Source organism: Centrocercus urophasianus, unplaced genomic scaffold, assembly GCF_019232065.1.
Source record: "Centrocercus urophasianus isolate 14NV4802_14NV808 unplaced genomic scaffold, USGS_Curo_1.0 seq_14, whole genome shotgun sequence".
Taxonomy (NCBI): domain Eukaryota; kingdom Metazoa; phylum Chordata; class Aves; order Galliformes; family Phasianidae; genus Centrocercus; species Centrocercus urophasianus.
Genome location: NW_024884586.1, coordinates 17,700,781 through 17,717,849, shown reverse-complemented (window position 1 = coordinate 17,717,849; position 17,069 = coordinate 17,700,781). Strand labels below are relative to the sequence as shown.

The window sequence follows — 17,069 nt, the reverse complement described above, 5'->3', positions numbered from 1 at the left end:
AGGGCTGCGACTGTCATAAATTGTGTTTGACAGAAAAACAACCAGCTGGGGAGTAAAGTTCATAAGCTTGTGCAGTACAGCACATTTGTGATAGCCCCAGTAAGGAGAAAGGAAGTTTAGCCTTACAGTTATGAAGGATTCCTTAGAAGTTTTCTAACCTTATTATAGAGAAATTACTACTTGAGATCACTTTAAAATAAGTTACCTTTGCAGAATTTTCCAGATGGCTTATGTATAGAGTTTCTTAAAAATGTGCAAAACAAAAGTTGGTATAGAAAAACAAGTAGTCCTTCATGTTTCTTTCTTTTAACAGGACACTTTTTTTAAAACTTGGCCCAAATTTGAGAAATTTTTCATGTAAAACTCCCAGAGGCTTCATCTAGGGCTTTGCAAGATAGTAACATACAGGGAGTGGGGAGGGAAGAAACAGAGGAAAAAGGAAATGGTATAAATCTGGAAAGGCTTTTCTTAACTGCTCAGGTCAGCATTTCCTATGTAAGACACAAACTATGAAAATAAGTCAGTAGACAAAAAAAAAACCCTTTTTTTTAATGGTTCAATCTAAAATTGAAGTAACATCTGTCTAAAGGTGGTATGAGTTTTTCACATAAGCACAGAAGTCCCTTGCAGTGTTAAGTCTATTCAATCCCCTTAGCATCTCCACATGTGTATTGAATTGTATATGTTGACTGAAATTAATATGAAATCTGATCTGTTGATGTGAGCCCTTCTCTCCTTTGCTTTCCTCGTTTTCTTTGTATAAAATCTTAGGGGTGTTAATGAGCTTAGGACAGTGCTGGTAGCCATATCCCATATTTGTTTGCTGCCGTCTGCTAGATAGGAAAGCCTCTTTCAGCAATTACTGTGATTGCTTGGTTGCAGTAGACACATACATGCATGTTTGTTTTAACACTCCTCTGTGTGTGTGCTTAGCTTTGTTGTACTGCCATTTTAGAGCCATGCTTCTGTTCTGCTCTGTAACCTTATCCAGGCTTTTTCACATTGGTGACCGATGGCAAGCTGGTTTCCACTGTACAAGAACTGCTTCTAATATTGTCTGCTTGTAAAAATAATACTTTTATTTTGGATACCTTCTTGGAAGTTTTTTCTTTGCTTCTTCCTGTGTATTTCTAGTACCAGCTATACCTCCTGTATATGGGCCAGGGAGGAAATGAACTTTAACCTAAAGAAGCTCTTCTGAGTCTGACTAATAGCTTGCTGTTGCTAAGAGAAGCCACTCTTCTCTGACCCTTGTTTTCATTTCTTTACTCTAGCTGCTGGATCCTGCCTCCTCTGATATGTGCCCTTGCACTCAGATACCTGAGTGAGCCAGCTGCGACTATTTTCTGTCTGCTGAATTTGTTCTCTGATTTTATATGTAGCTGAATTTTTGATACTCACATGTGTAAGTTGTCCACAGCTGTGTATCCCCAGCCCTGCACTGTGCACTATGCTATTTCAGCACAGTCTGCTTTACTAGCTGATGGGAAGGATCACAGAACTAACATGGAGTGGGCGAGCAAGGGTTTGTTTTCATCTTGATCCACTTCGGAACATGCAGACAATTATGCCAACAAGCAGAAGGGGCTCTGTAGATGTGGGAGTGAATATGTGAAGTAGTTTCTGCTTAAGATAGTGCTACTTATAAAGAGTTGCAGCTGAGTAAGAGCCTGCTTAGGATGATGTTATCCCATGTGGATCAAGCTTTGACCAGGGCTTTTTTGCCCTGCTGAGTGTCAGTGTCTACCGTCAGCCTTTTCAGACATCTTCCATACAGGAGCAGATATTCAGTTAGAGTTGGAACTTTTTGCTTGATCACAAGTCCCACTGGTAGCAGCTGAAAGATCAGCTTATGTGCTAGGGTTGTTTGTATTTCATAGGTGATCAGAGCACTTATGAACAGTAAAGCAAGTTATCTTCTATGTCAGGAGGTTCCAAATTATTCTACTTATCTCTCTTTCATTTAGTGTAATTCTTATTACACTATTTTCTTTTGGTTTCTTCTTTTGAACTGTGAACTAACCCAATCAATGTAAAGATCTGCTGATGGTGTATTGATGTGGACAAGTGGAGTCACCTGTATGCTAACCATCTGCTTCTTGTTCAGTGCATCAGCATCTGGAAATAGGGCCAGGAATGTCCATGGTGGGGTACTGCTGTGGCTATTTGGATGTTTTCTAACGTTTTTGAGATACTCTGGATCTAATCTTTCCAAAGTATGGCTTGATGTGTAGGGTTTCAGACACTGGAATTTTAGAAAATTGGGAGTTCCTGTCGATTAGAAGTAGAATGTGGTGAATTTTGGTGCAGTAGGATCTGGGGCAGAATAATATTGAAGCTTTTGGTGCTGTTCACATTTTACTTAAGTGAACTGCTAGAATTGTCTGAAGGGGAGGTTCTGTGATCTAACAGCAGCAAGAAGTTTGCCTCTTAATGTTTGTTTTTTGTTGCTTGTTTCCTGTAGCATTCAGAATAATGATCTCGTTCTTGTTATTGTGATTACATTGGGTATAACTATTGGTTGGTAAGAGTGTAGAAGAGCTAGAATAAAAACAAAGTAGCAGAAATTGCTTAGTCTATAATCGATTCATTTCATCATTTGATGCAGATATTAACATTGATAAAGGAAATATAACTGATGCACACAAAGAAAATCTAGTTTTGTTGTCTGTTATTTTTCTCTGTAGTTGGGCATCTTCAAAGAGCTGTCCTTGATTTAAACTTTAGTGTTGACTGAATGGTTCCCACTTGTCAGCAGGGGCAGTCAGTATATTGTTCTATATCAAAAGGACATCGATCCTCTTGCAAATTCCAAGTTTTACACATTGGTTTGTTCATGTGTCAGTAATTGTGCAACACCTGGAAAGTTTTGGGGATAATGTTCAGAGCCTTTTTGCACTGAAAGGGAAGAAAAAGTTGGAAAAAATGAATGTCTAAATATTGTCCAGTGTAACCTAGTGTCTTAAGTCGTCTTCTGTGCCAGATTTCATTTTTCCCATACTTCAGAATAAATAAAGAAGCAGCTAGAAAATGGCTTGAAGTTTTTCTACTGGAATATTCCTTCATTATAAAAGCCAAGATCAGAGGGTTCAAAAAAGGAGAAAAAAAAATGGTTTATAGTTCCAACTGAATGTAAAGATAAATATGGATATGAGCTGTGCTGATTTGAGGCATTTCTGTATTTGAATGTTGTGATAATTGCTCGGAGATCTTGTACATTGTCACTGCAGATGTGTAGAGTTCCCTCTTTCCAAGCGAAATACTTGGAGTGTTCTTTTTCTGTCTTTGTCATAAGTGATTGCAGGATCTGAGAGGAGTTTTTGATTAGATACGTAATAACTTCTCAATTTTAATTTTGTTTTTAGAACCTTGTGTTCAGTAGCCACTGTAAAGCAGTTACTGGCTATTCAGATCATGTCATACATCGAAGGAGATCAGCTACCTCATGTGTACGGTGCTGCCAGGTGACTGAGCTGCCGTCCTTCCTGTGCATAGCCAGTCCACGGGTAAGTCCAAGTGAAGTTATAAATTATGTATTTTCTATTGTGTTTTAAATCTTGTTAGAATTGTGTCACAGGAACAGGATGATCTATTGCTTTCTTTTGGTTGGGTAAAACTGTGAGGATATCCTTTTGCTACTGTATTCTATAGTGCTTTTTTCATAGAGGAAGTGACTGCAGTGGCTATTGAAGGGAAAAGGAAAGTTGGGAGATGCACCCAAACAAGTTCTTGTGACATACATAGATTTCACTTTCTCTCCTAATAACAAAAACTGTAAAATCGTAGAAAAAGATTGTGAGGTAGATTCTTCCCATATAATCTAAGGGAAGTGTAGGTATGATATGAATGGAGTGGTGAATTGTCATGTCAAAGGGAGCTGAGAAGTAATGCTTTTTTGAAAAGGAGACTGAGTTTATCTTGTTGCATCAGCTTGTGCTCTAAAAAGAAACACCAAATAGTAGTATAAAAGGACTGAGTAGAAAGTTTAAGATCTTCTGGATATTATTAAATGGTACTGCTTGGGATTGTCTATCAAATAGTAACTGAATTTTGGAATTACTTTAGCTGAAGATTTCTGGGCTGACATAGGGGACCTTCAGAAGTCTGTGGCTATTGTGTTGCTGGATCTTGGCAAAGCTTGACAAAATGTACTTAAGATTCAAATCTGGCTTGAATCATTTGTCATCATAGGAGATAAGCATATCTATAGAGAGTTTCCACCTTCAGAATGACCTTTTGTGAAAAAGGAGGTTCTGACCTATGCTCTTGTTAAAAGATAAATCACCAAATGTTTCTCCTAATCGCATGGATGAACATCAGTTTTGAGGAAACAGCTGAAAGTGAGATAAACATGCAGTAGATGCCACTGTGCTGGGTTTTATAGCATGCTGAGTGAGTTACAGAGGTAAAGTTCCGTAGAAGTCGCTGGCTGCTGGGCACATCCTTGGTCGTGCTTAAGATAAGAAAGCTGAAGCTGTGCTCCACCAAGTAGGCAGTATGTAATTAATTTGAGAAGTTGTGTCTCTAGATTACTTATTCTCTGCCACATAGTTCTTTACTCTTCTCCACTTAAGTTGGTGAATGAAATCATATAGATGATATCTCCAACAAACAATAGTTGATACCACACCTTATCTTGTATTGCTTCATGATCAAATAAAAGGGAAGAAAAGAAAAAAAAAAAAAACAACAAGCAAACCCTTTCTTTTTCCTGTAGGAAATCAATCTTACAGTTCCAATGCTTTTTTCTGTACACTATCAGATACCCAAGACTTCTCTCCATCAGCCTTCTGCTCTTGAGGAAGAATCCTACTATAAGTGAACAACAAGCATCAGTAGGGCTTAGAATGAAGGCAGACACCTGCTTCAAGTTACTTTGAAGCAGTAACAGGCCAATAAAAGCCCTATTATTTTGAGGCATCTTAATACTGTTTATGATGATACAAAAGCAGTTTAGTAGTAGAAGACTCATTACCAGACTATCCAAATGTTACATTCTTTAATCAGCGTTGATGTTATTGATACAGCTTGATCAAAATGTGGCTGTGTATATATTTATACGTTGGCATCTGGAGAAGGGAGGATGGCTGTTAGGTCTCTGCTTCCCACCTGTGTGTTCCTTGGGTTGAATTCATCTGTGCCTGCAGTCCTAAGGGCCAGAACTATAACTGAGTTTTTCAAAGTTACATATGAGTACAATCACAACATACTGCCTGGTTTGATGACAAGCAGTTACTCCCTTTTCCTTTAAATTCCTTCAGATTTCCAAGAAAAAGATTTGTCACTCTTTGTGCTTAAAGTTGAGTTACTTCTGAAGAATGTGTTGAATGCTACCTAAATATTGGGAAAGGGAGAAACAGGTTTAGAAGGCCAGGTTTGCAGGGAAGGGTGAAGAGAGATCATATCTGATGCTTATTCTTGTGAATAAAGGTGCTTGTTTTAATTGGCTAGTATAGCAAAATGATGAAATGAAAGCATTACATTTTGTTTGTAGGAATACAAAGACTTATGTGTTTGTTGGAAACTTTTGGCAGGAGTGTACAAGACTTGAAATAGCAAAAAGGACATGTTCTCAGAAACTATAGCCTCCTGTTGTTTGACCTGTGATGAATTTTGAGATGTTAATGGAGCGAAAGAAATAGGAGCATGTGTTTATGGAGCAGCAATTCTGGGTAGGGGGTGGGGAGGAGGTATTGGTGAGGGTGATTTGGCAGAGTAATTTCCCTTCTATAGGGGGCTATTTGCCTGATTACAGGTAGTGCTCAATCACAAAAAGTTGAGGTACGCAGAGTTTATCTCAAGGCTGTCTCCTAGCAGTGCTTCCTTTAGGGAAGGTATTGCTTGAAGGAATGTTCTAGTTTATCCTCCGTAGAAATAGAAACTGAAAAGTGTCCCTTAAAAGAAACAATACCAATCTCTGCCATAGTTTGCAGTGGACAGTAGTGCTGAGGCAACAAAAATTGAATTTGGAACTGTGAGAGATTTTGCACTCTTGCACAGGAGACAGTGCCATGCTTGGACTGCAGGTGGCAGTGCAAGATAGCATCAGCCCTAGCACCAAGTGGTGGAAATGCGTACAAAGCCTTACTTAGTGAAGTCCTGTTCACTTTGCATGCAATTTACCAGACAGTTTGATTTAAAAACAGCTTTTGGCATCTTGCAAAACAATGGCTTAGCAATTACTGCTAAGATTTTGTATGCCTTTCTGGTTTTTGTTTCAGTATGGCCCCAAATTGTACTTACAAATCTGTTTAAACAAGCCGTTGGTACTTGCAAAGATAAATCTGTTCATGAAACAAATTTATTCCTATGAAAAGACCATAGGTTTCTATCAGAAAGATCTTGTTTTGTATCTCCTATTTTCAGTTAGCTGGTAAATGTCCAGAGAGGAGTAGGCAGCCTCTAAGATATCAGGCAGCTATAAGATAATTCTTCCACTGTATTTCAGGTTTCAATTGTCCCATTATGAAACCTGTTGCCACATGTTCTCAATTCTTCAGAAGGCTCAGCTGCTTGCTGTTTAACATCAAACCTACAGATTCCCCTAGTATTTCTTACTATGCAGCTCTGTCTCCATCTTAAAATGTGAAGATTTTCAAAGCTTTGATTTCTTCTGTTCTTTTGTGCATTTCATTGCTTTTTGTCCCTGTGTAATGTGTTCATTTTCCAGAGTATTAGGATTCATGAGAATGTTTGCAGTGTAGCTGAATCTACCTGGAAAATGTTTTTTTAGTTTTATTTCTTGAAATAGCAACAATGACTTTGCTGTCAGGTAACTTACAAAGTACTGCAAATTTATACTTTTTTCTGGTTTAATCCCACACTGTAAGGTTAACTGTGTAATACTGAATTATGGTTTACTCTTTAAGTGATCTTACAACATATTAATAAGTCTCTTGATAGTCTTAAATTATCACATGAATTTCTGTTGAGGCCAGTTTGTAGATTTCATATTTGGTATGTGAATGCTTCATTGTGAAGAGCAAAAAAAAAAAAGAACAAAAAAAACAAGGCAAAATGAAAGATGCAGCAAGAATATTTTTCTTTTACTGTCAGTTTTGCTATCAGTTGTATAGCAATTGATACAAGACAGTGTGTATCAAAAGACAAATAGTCCATGCCTGATTGTTCATGGGGCTTTTTGTAGGGAGGGAAGATGCTCCATCTTTCCTTATTTTAAACTGGTTTAATGTTGTTTTCCATTTATACGTGTCAGAAATGATGTGGCTTTTTAAAACTTGAACCAGTGAGAAGGTAACTGAGATGGGATTTGGGGATGAGGATGAAGGACAATTTGAACAAGAATGTTGATTACATTTTTACTTACAGGTAACAGCTGTGCCACTGGAGTTCTATTGCAATGATCGAAGTGCAGAATACGAGCGCAGAGCACTAAGGGAAGGAGGAAGTCTTGAAGCAAAGCAGTGTTTAGTCAATGGAGCCCCTGAGCTAGCAGCTGACTGGCAGAAACAAAGCTCCCAGTTCTTCCCAGAATATCCAGGAGGACTGTTGGGGATCAGGCCTCAGAATGGCTGGTCTTTCATCAGGATACCAGGTGAGTTTGGAGTTTGTCATGGAATAGAGCTAGGTAAATGCCATCTATTCTTTAGTCGTCATGCTGCTTGCTTATGATTTTTGTGTGGTTTTGTTTGCTCCTCCTGAGTGAAAGTTAACTCTGGTATCTTAAATTGCACTGTGATTGCACATCCTCTGTGAGCAGTAAAGCTGTCAATGGAGACTGAACAAGTCTAGTACAAGCTTTTCTAATGCTTGCAAACCTCTCTTTGCATGTCAGTCCTCAAAGTGTCTGTGAAGAGGTGGGTTCGCTAAATGAACCACAGTACTCTCATGATCCAGACAGTAGTTTGAGGTTGGAGATAGAGATATTGCAGGAAAAGTTTTGATCATGCTTTACCTCCTGATATGTTGGAAGACCTTTGTACTGATCTGAGATATTTTGTTGGTCTTGGTAATGGAAGGATAAAAAGTACTTGTCACGGTTCACCATGAGTGGAACGGATGCAGGGACCTAGTTCAGATGAAGTTTTCCTGGGAAACAAGGCATGCAGGACTTGTTGAGTTTAAATAAAGAAAACTTGTTCATATTTCCTAGTAAAATGAGAAATGTAAATGTAAGCGCGTGTCACTTTTTCCTGGAATTAGGCTAAAATAATTCAAGATTTACTAGAATTTGATTGCTGATAGTACAGTGACTTGGGCACTGGGCATGGTCTAGTTGTCAGAAGATGGTCCTGAGCAGTGAGCAAGTACTGCAAAAAGCACTAGAGATCTGAGAGATAGCCAAGAGGAAAAACAGCTTACACTGCCAGATCCTAAGTTATTCCCAGACCCTTTTGGGTCAAGGATGTTTGGCAGGGGAAGTTAGTACAGTAAAAGGAGAATGGCCTTTTGCTTGCTAGAGTCCGGTTTAAGAAAGTACATCCTAAGTACATAGAGTCATTTGAAGAACACGCACATTTGTTCCTATGTAATAGAGAAACTTTTTTTCATGAGTTTGCACTTGATTAACATTTAGTTATTGATTTAATAGTTTCCTTTCTTCAGGAATTCATGGAATCATTTACCAGTTATTTAGAATTAGAAGATGAGGAACTAATTAAGGGATACATTAAGATAGAAATCATGGACAGAAATGAAGAGGATGATGTAGAATTAGGGAGAGGGCTGCTTTCTCGTGAAGAGACTGAGAGCTTTGTCAGCAGCAAAAATGTGTAGAGGAATAATGATGGGGAAACAAGAATCTTACAGGAGTGAGTGAATAGGTACAAAATTCAACAAATTGCTGTCCAAGCTCAACAAAGGATTTGTTTGTGTAGCTGACTTAATCTGGGAGGTGTAGTGCTAAAAGTGGATGAAAAAAGTGGTTTTGTACAGCTGTGTTTTAATTAGGTGGAAAGACGCATTCAAATCTAAACCTACTCTAAGAGAAGAGGGCACATACTACAACAGGACTTCTGTGTTTATACATGCAAAAGCAGGCACGGTGCACTCCAGAAAGTGACTGATAGCCTGAAAAACCATTTATAATGCTGAAGACCAGCAAGTGTAAAATGGGAGGCATGGGTGTGAAGGTCCATGGTAAATAGGTGACAGGAGCAAAGGGGAAACCTCTCTGTCCTAACCCTGATCTATCCTCTTCCAGCCTCGGCATTCCCAGTGCCCTAGCAGTGGGCTCAGCTGCGATCACTGTGGGAATCTCTTGAGGCTTTTCCTGTTCTTTGAAAGAAAAATGGTCCTGGATTAAATGGCAGGAAGTGTCTGAGTCCTTTTAGCATCGATAAAAAGCACCGGCCTCACTGGCTGTTTACTGTGAGAGCCAGCCAGCTCCTCACTGACCCCATTGTGCTGCACAGACTGTCGGGAGGGGATCCAGGGGTGTCAACTGGAACCCAGGCTTTATCTCTCTTTCCTCTGCATTTTGCATGTCCAGAGGCACTTTTTCTTATTCTTCAGAGAGCAGTGAGCCCAGCTGCAGTCATAAGCCAGTTCTCCTGACTGGGGTTATTTTGAGTCATAATCATTTCTAGCTGTTCTTCCCAGGCCATAGGAACCCAAAGTATCTCCTTGTAGATAATTATTGTCCACAGCTGGAGGCAGGAGCTTTTTTTCAAACGGAAAGCCACAGAGTAGAATTTTACAGTTGCTGTCCTTTCGTTGTTTAGTGTCTGTCATACAGTGCTAAAGAAGAACCCAAAAAAATGTGCCTTAAGAATCATTCTTTGAAGTGTAATCCAGGATCTCATCACCTGACTGGTTCAAAATTTTATAAGTTCATTTGCTTATGCTATTAATATGTATATCAGAATACACTGTTGTTGAAAGCTTTCACTGATTATTAAAATTGTAGAACTACGAATTTTGAAAATCCTACTTAATAAAAGTGGCCACTTTCTTTCGCCAGGGTAAAAGGAAGTGAGAAATAGCAATGGGAAAAACTAGAGATGGAAGACACTTTAAAATAATTGAGATGTTTTCCAACCATGGGGCAAAAAAATATTACGCTTTTTGTTAGGACTTTGCACAGTCTGTCCTTTGAAGCACTAGGTGGCAGGCTTTAAGCATGCGAAAACATGACTTTGGAAAACAGCGATATTGAGATAGCACAGTGAAGTTGTCAGGCTTGTAGTCATACGGTTCTCTCTTCCAAAGATGACAGATCTTTTTTTTTTTGTTGGTTTTGTTTTGCTATCCTGAAAAAGCTTTCTCATCAGTGCGGTCTGCTCAGATGCTGAGATGTTAGACAAATTATGAACTGTTAACTAGCTTTTCAGACTGTAAAACCATCTGTAAATCAATTCTTTTAATTTGCATTCTAGTGCAACTCAAAAATAGCTACTTATGCAATGGAATATTAAGGAGCCAGTAGCAAAGGATATGCATCATTTCCATTTCGCAAAACTTAGTTCTACCTATCATGCTTGTTGTAGAAAAACAGTAGCTTTTTACTTCTGGAAACGTGATGTATGAGTTAGTCTAGATGGACTTGTGAACAAACCCGGTTCTCTCAGTTTCCTTTCAGACGAATGGCTTTTGGTTAATGATCATGTTATTTTGGCAAGCATATCTAGATTTTTCATGTTACTTATGTCTATTTAATTCATTCTGAAATAGCAGGTTGAGCAATTTGAATAAAATCAAAATGTCATGACTTTGATTTGATAGCAAGAATAACATTTAGTGTAAAGAGTAAGGAGAGTAACTCATTTCTATTTTATCTAACTGCCGAAGTTAAAAGTTTGGGTTTCCTTAGAGGAATGTATAAAATTATTAATTTGTATTAATTTGTATGCAGGTGAGACTGAGCTCTATTCTAGGTTTCAGAATTATACACTCCATTGTAGTTAATACAAATGCCAGCCTGAGCTGTAGCCTTGAGTTTTCCTTACAGTATCTACTTGATGTGGCTCTCCAGTTGGTGAATTCCACGAGATAGTTGGTAATGATTCAAGTAATGATATGGTACTTCTTCCTGGCAAAGCAACAAGATCACCATCAGATGAGATTTTTCTTTATAAAGGGAGAACGAAATAAAATACAACAGTGAGCATCCAAATAGGCAGTGAAGCAAAAATGAGCAGAGCTTTTCTGTCTCAAATTCTTAGCTGGTGTAATGCAGAAGGACAGCTATGCACTTAGCAAGGCAGAAAGCATTCACAGCACCATCTTACAGTGCAGATATAAAAGCTGATAGTTCTAACTGTCAATGATAGTTCACAGTTTTTTGAGTGTCAGAACACAGTACTGTGGCTTCAGCTTCTGATGGCCTGATACAATTCCAGTAATTCCAGCATCAAACCCATTCTTTATGTTTAAACTTAAGAATGTAGTTTTTCTTGAGATCTTGATTGGAAAGACTGAAATGATGAAGAATCCACCATGTTTCTGGATAAAACTTTGGCTCACTAGTTTTTCCTTCTCTGTTAGGAGACTAAGGAGAGAAGCATGCTCAATTTTTATGGTTTTGACATAAATTACTGGATACTCTGTATCCAGTATAAAGTTCTCTTCTGTTGTTGAAAACTTTTGGCCAGAAGAAAAACCTCGTGTATTGCCAATTGGTCTTTGAAAAATCGGAGTTCATCAAGTTTCAGAACTCCTCACTGCAGGAAAAGCTTTTAAATGCACAGAAATCTGGAGGATTATTTTCCCAATGCTTCTCTTTTTTTTTTTTTTTTTTTTTGCAACTTTTCATAAAATGACCATAAACCTTATCGTGTTGTTTCAAAATAATCTTTTGAATTATGTAGAAGAACAGCTACTTGTCTGCTTTTTCTCCGTGTGGTTGTACATGCAAGAACCAAACGAGCCCTCTGTGCCACATCACTGCATGAGGACAAAAACCTTGTTGGTGCGATGCTCATGAGCATTTTTAGGAGCAGAGTTCTCCACTTAAGCTCTGTGTTCATCTTTTTCACAAGCGTGGAAACTTGTGGTTGGTTTTAGCTATACAAAAATGCACTGTGCTCAGATGAACAAATTATTTTTTGTATATGCTGTTTGTTTGAAATATAGTACAAGACTGTCAGCTGCCTCAAGGGAAGCTGGATTTTCTTCAGACTATCAGTTAATTTATTCAATGCAACCGGAACTGTGGGAAACATTACCTGCTGGATGCGTTGAAAATATTTTGACTCTGTACTAGCCTGTACCATTTGCAGTTCTCAACTTTCTGTTTTGGCTGTAGACCTAAATTCAGACATGCCAAAGAATAAAGAATGATCGGTGACTTTCCCAACAGATAATTTTTTTGGAAGAAAATGTCTCTTCATCCTCTTTCAACAGTAATGTATTGTTTACTGAAGTTTATGTAGAGAATGTACAAACAGGAAGATGTCCTTCCTGAAAAATACTTCATAAGCAGTGCTGAAATAGGGAGGACACGAAGTATAAAATCTGCAATGATTTACAAGATTGAAGTTTGGAAATGTTTCTTAAACAGAAAAAAAAGGTGGAGGGCAGGAAAGAGAAGTAAAAATTAAGGCAGTGCTGTGAAGGGGCAGTTGTTTTACAGTGACCTAGAGAACTGTTTTTCAGCTTCTGTGCTGGTGATGAGTTTGGTCTTGAAATCAGGTTTGTGAGGAAAGAGTCTAAAGCTCAGCAGTGGGTAGCAGCAAATGTCCAAAGGACAGCATTATTGTGTGGGAAGGGAACTGTAAAGATATGTTACTGTTGTTGAACTGGATAGGATTGATCCTTAGAAGGGAGAAACGACTGTCCAAAGAACATCTGTTTCCCTTCTCATGAGCAGATCAATCTGTGATGTAATTTGCCAAGTGGATAAGTTCATGTAGTCCTGTCCCAGCAAACAAAAGTCACTGTCAGCAGCATTACCATGAGTGTCAGCCAGAGGGATGTTGCCATCTCTTCTGTTGCCATTTAGGAATTATAATGTTGTGAAGGGCGAGCAAAACTTAGAATTTACTTAAACCATTGCTTTGTAGCTATTTTGACTGTATTACTTCTTTTCTTCCATTTCTTCTTAGACAAGGAGAGTCTGATCACCGACAGTGGAAAACTTCATGCTCTTGATCTTCTGTTGACAAGGCTGAAATCTCAAGGGCACAGAGTTCTTATCTACTCTCAGATGACACGGATGATTGACTTACTGGAGGTAAGAGAGCTGTAGCCTACAGGAGGCAAATTCTGAAGGTGCAAATTTAGTAACTGTGTTTTGGAGAAAATACAAAAATTTGAATGCAGCAAGCCTGACTTAAAGTGGTTACACTGAGGGTTACCCAACAAATGCATTAACGTGAGTGAATAAGATCTGCTATACGAAAGTAGACTGAAGGTCTGACTTGTTGTCAAACTTCCAGCAGTGTACAGCACAGATGGTTAGGGGAAGATGTATAAGAATAGTGATACTTCACAGTTATTCTCTGTGTCCAGTGTTTTGCAGCTTGAGGGCTTTCTGAGCCAGGTGTGGCTTCTGTATGAAATTTTTTAGTTACATCTTGAGTCTTTGTAAATTTTTGTTGTTTGCACTGCCCTGTGGAGAGATTTTGCATGGCTTAATTAGCCTCTTTCGCTGGTTCTGAACTGCTTTCTTCTAGTTTCTTTTGATGCCTGTGTATTGGAAGGAAAAGTGAGAACAATCATCAATTTTCTGTTATATGAATGTTGCTGGTAATTTCACAGACCTTTACTCTGTGTATGTTTCCCTCTGTCATTTTATTCCAGTTTGATAGACATAATAAGAATACAGAATAGACATAATAAGAAGAGGTTATCTGGCATATATGATAGGAAAGAAATCAGTAACTGATACTCAATATTTAAATACAGCCAGTCTGCCTTAGAAGAAAAAAAAATAATCACTATTTGATTCGCAGCCATGTCACTGTAGAGCTAATCTGAAATGACATCAGTGAGAGGCTTATTAATTTTATTTCCTATTTGTAATACTTACAGTGTTTTGAAAAAAAAATGCCTCTTTCTCTGGACTTCTGTTGAAGACAGCAAATTTTGGGTTTTTTTCTCTGGATCTGGGAAAAAAAAAAAAAAAAAAGAGATTGTCTTGTGTTGCAATGCTTCCATCCTTTATCAATGAAGAATTAGTCATAGTAGTTTTTATGACTATCTAATTCTGAGTAGGAAACTTGATGTTCATTAGTTTCAAAGAGATAAAATTTTCTGACTGAATATGTAACAGATAAGACAATATTTGCATTTGGCAGTGTAATTTCAGCCCTGATAAAACATGAAGGTCCTGTGATACTTCAGCCATTAGTTCTAGATGTACATGGGCTCCCTCAGCAGTGTTTTACTTGAGCTGTTGTCTTCTCCACTAGAAGAGAACAAATGAAAAGCCTGAACCTAATAGCTGTCTCAGTCTCATATGAGGAGGAGGAGTGTATTTAAGGTCAGCAGTTAATAGTGCAATAAATCATCACAAGCTGTGAAGAAAAGAAGAACTTGCATGGTTGCAATGGTGTATCTCAGCTCTTTCCCTTTTTTTCTTTTTTTTTTTCTTTTTTTTTTTTTTTTGGTAAATGTTGGATGTGGTCCAGGTTTGTTGCCACTCTGTTACACCATCAAACTCATAGAACGGAGTGTTTGATGCTTCTTTGTTTTCTGTTACATTCCATTGTAAAGGCTTGGGAGCACACCATTTTGCTATTGTACCTCCTAAGTTTTCAGCTTCACTTGTTCAGCGTTGTTGCTCACATAAGCCACCTACCAAGTCTCCTGTTTTAGTTTTCTCCCACCACTTAATGGAAATTGAAGCTAAGCAGGCTACAAGTGAAGCAAGGACTGAAATCCCTCTTTTGCAAGGATTTTCTTACAGTAGACTTTTTTCCTTACCAGTGATATCGGAATGCATCCCCTCAGCCTACTTGCATGCAAAAACATAAGATATCCTGTTTCTTTAAACAGTATTTTGCTGGTGTGAGTATAACTGCTGTTATTATATTGTACTTAATCTGTGCATGACAGAGAGCACAAAGCATATTGTTTACAAAGTCAATGTTTGTTTGATTTAGCTTCAGCTGAAGAACTATGGTTAGTTTTGCTGCTATGAAATGGTAAGTATAAATGCAAAGAGGAAAAAGATTTTCTTTTGGCTGAAAGAGATAAATAGAATTTCAGTATCATCATTTCAGGCAGTTGTTTATTTTGTACCTTCTTAGATTAATGTCATGGGTTTTTTTTGTCTTTTTTTTTTTAATATGATTGTTGTTTCCTGTAAGGAAGAATAATTGTTAATTATTTCAGGGGGAATAATGTTTGATGAGGACTCAAATTATATTCTGAATGAAGTTCGATGCATTAATTGTATGCTACCAAACATGTATTAGTTGTGTTAAAATGTAACAGTACTTGATCTGGACTATGAAATAACACGAAAGTAAAAAAAAAAGCAGTTTTTGAGAGAAGTATCAGCACTGAAGACTCAAGGAGCACTTTTATAGCTTGTTCTTCTGTAGATTGTGTGGTAGTGAAAATGTCTAAGGTCTAGGATAAATGACTGAGTGGAAGTTGTTTTCTGTTTGTGAAGTTTGGTTAGAAGATGCTGGTGGAGAGGTGGTAATTCTGAGATGAGGGAATACTAAAGATGTTGAAGTACTAAATCAGTGTAAATGCACATAGAGACAGTGAGAAAGAAATGGAAAGAGAAAGCCCGTGTGATAATTGAAAAAGGGTTGATCAGATTTGGAGAAAAGGTCACGTAGCGCCTAGTTGACAACTGTATTGCTCTGGTTTCATTTGGTGGCAGAAAGCTGATGTAGATGTGGAATAAATCAATAATAAATTAGGGCTTGAGTGCCTGTGTGGCTAAGCAGTTGTTCTTTGCTTCAAAATCCTGTTGCTTTGCTCCATAAATCCTACAACCCATAAGCCCTGCTTTGTAGAGGTAAACCACATGTGATTTTTGGCCTCTTCAGCATTGTTAATTTTATTTACCTCCTTTTCTCTTTCATCTGCTACATGTTGAAGCTTCTCTCTAGCACAGCAGTCTTTTTCTCAGGTTCCTTATAGCATGGCAGCTCTTTCACCTCTTCTGCACTGATGAAGTAAAATGAAGGAGAAGCAGGAGCCCTAAGGCTAGGTGGAAAGGAGAGCTGAGCATGGTACTATCAGAGGAGGGTTCGTTAGAGTGCAAATACTGCCATGTCTTCACACTGCACAGCAGTTTATCTGCTGAATGTTGAAGCTTGGAACAAGATGAGTCCAATAGTTCTTGCTGCTAAAGCACCATCTGTTTCCATTCTGTCTTCACTTGCAGTCACAGCAGCTAGGAAACAAACACATGCACCAGTAGAGTTAAATCTAAGAAATATAACCAGTAGGAGTTGTGCCTTGTCAGCCAAGGCTCACAGTGTTAAAATATCAAAGGGTATATTTGTAAAGAAGCAGTAAGGATATATGTATAGCCTGCAGAGCTTTCTGTGTAATTCAGATTGTATTGATAGTTGCACAGTTACCAGAAAATGCTAAGTACTTTAGAGCATGAAAAATGTGTTTCATTGGAAAAGTCTTCTGCCTACAGCATTTCTGGTTGATGCCATTTGATTTTTGTCCAGGTAATGGGTTCACTTCTGCTACTGAGGGCTAACATCAGTATTTCCATTGCTTACCGGGTTCTTTATCACTGAGATAAAGCCTGGGCAGGTGTTGGTGTACAGTACTAGGTTTTTTAAAACCACTGGTCAGAGGTTCATAATTAACAGGCAGCAGGTACCAGTGGTTAGTTAGAAAAGGTTCATTGGTACAGTGAAAGCTCAGGGATTGGTAAAAGCTTAGACTTTATGAACATAAGTTTCGTAGGTCAATGATTTTTATTTACTTAATAGATTTATTTGTAGAAAAAGTGCTGTAACAACACTGTCTGCAGCCCGACTCTGAAGTGGCATCATCATTCACCTCTTACCTTACAAGAAATACAAAAACTGTCAAGTTATTAAGGGTAGCTTTCATTTCTGAAATAATAAAGTATTGTTTGCGTAAGATTGCTTATAGCATTTACCAATGGCATTTAGGTGTTCTTCCCCCCAAGCAACAATTCTGCTTTTATTGTGTTGATTTTCATTTATTTATTTATTATC

The 17,069-nt window shown here is 38.1% G+C and overlaps 1 protein-coding gene across 4 annotated transcripts in view; it reads left to right on the top strand.

Annotated features, from left to right (window-relative positions):
- The window catches only part of INO80 (INO80 complex ATPase subunit), a 62,276-nt gene that overhangs the window by 33,339 nt on the left and 11,868 nt on the right, over window positions 1-17,069 (top strand). For all 4 annotated transcript variants that reach the window (XM_042813967.1, XM_042813965.1, XM_042813966.1 and 1 more), the window contains 3 exons: window positions 3,366-3,506; window positions 7,330-7,555; window positions 13,005-13,132. In XM_042813967.1, the coding sequence (XP_042669901.1) occupies window positions 3,366-3,506; window positions 7,330-7,555; window positions 13,005-13,132 (495 nt within the window). The remainder of the gene's footprint in view (window positions 1-3,365; window positions 3,507-7,329; window positions 7,556-13,004; window positions 13,133-17,069) is intronic.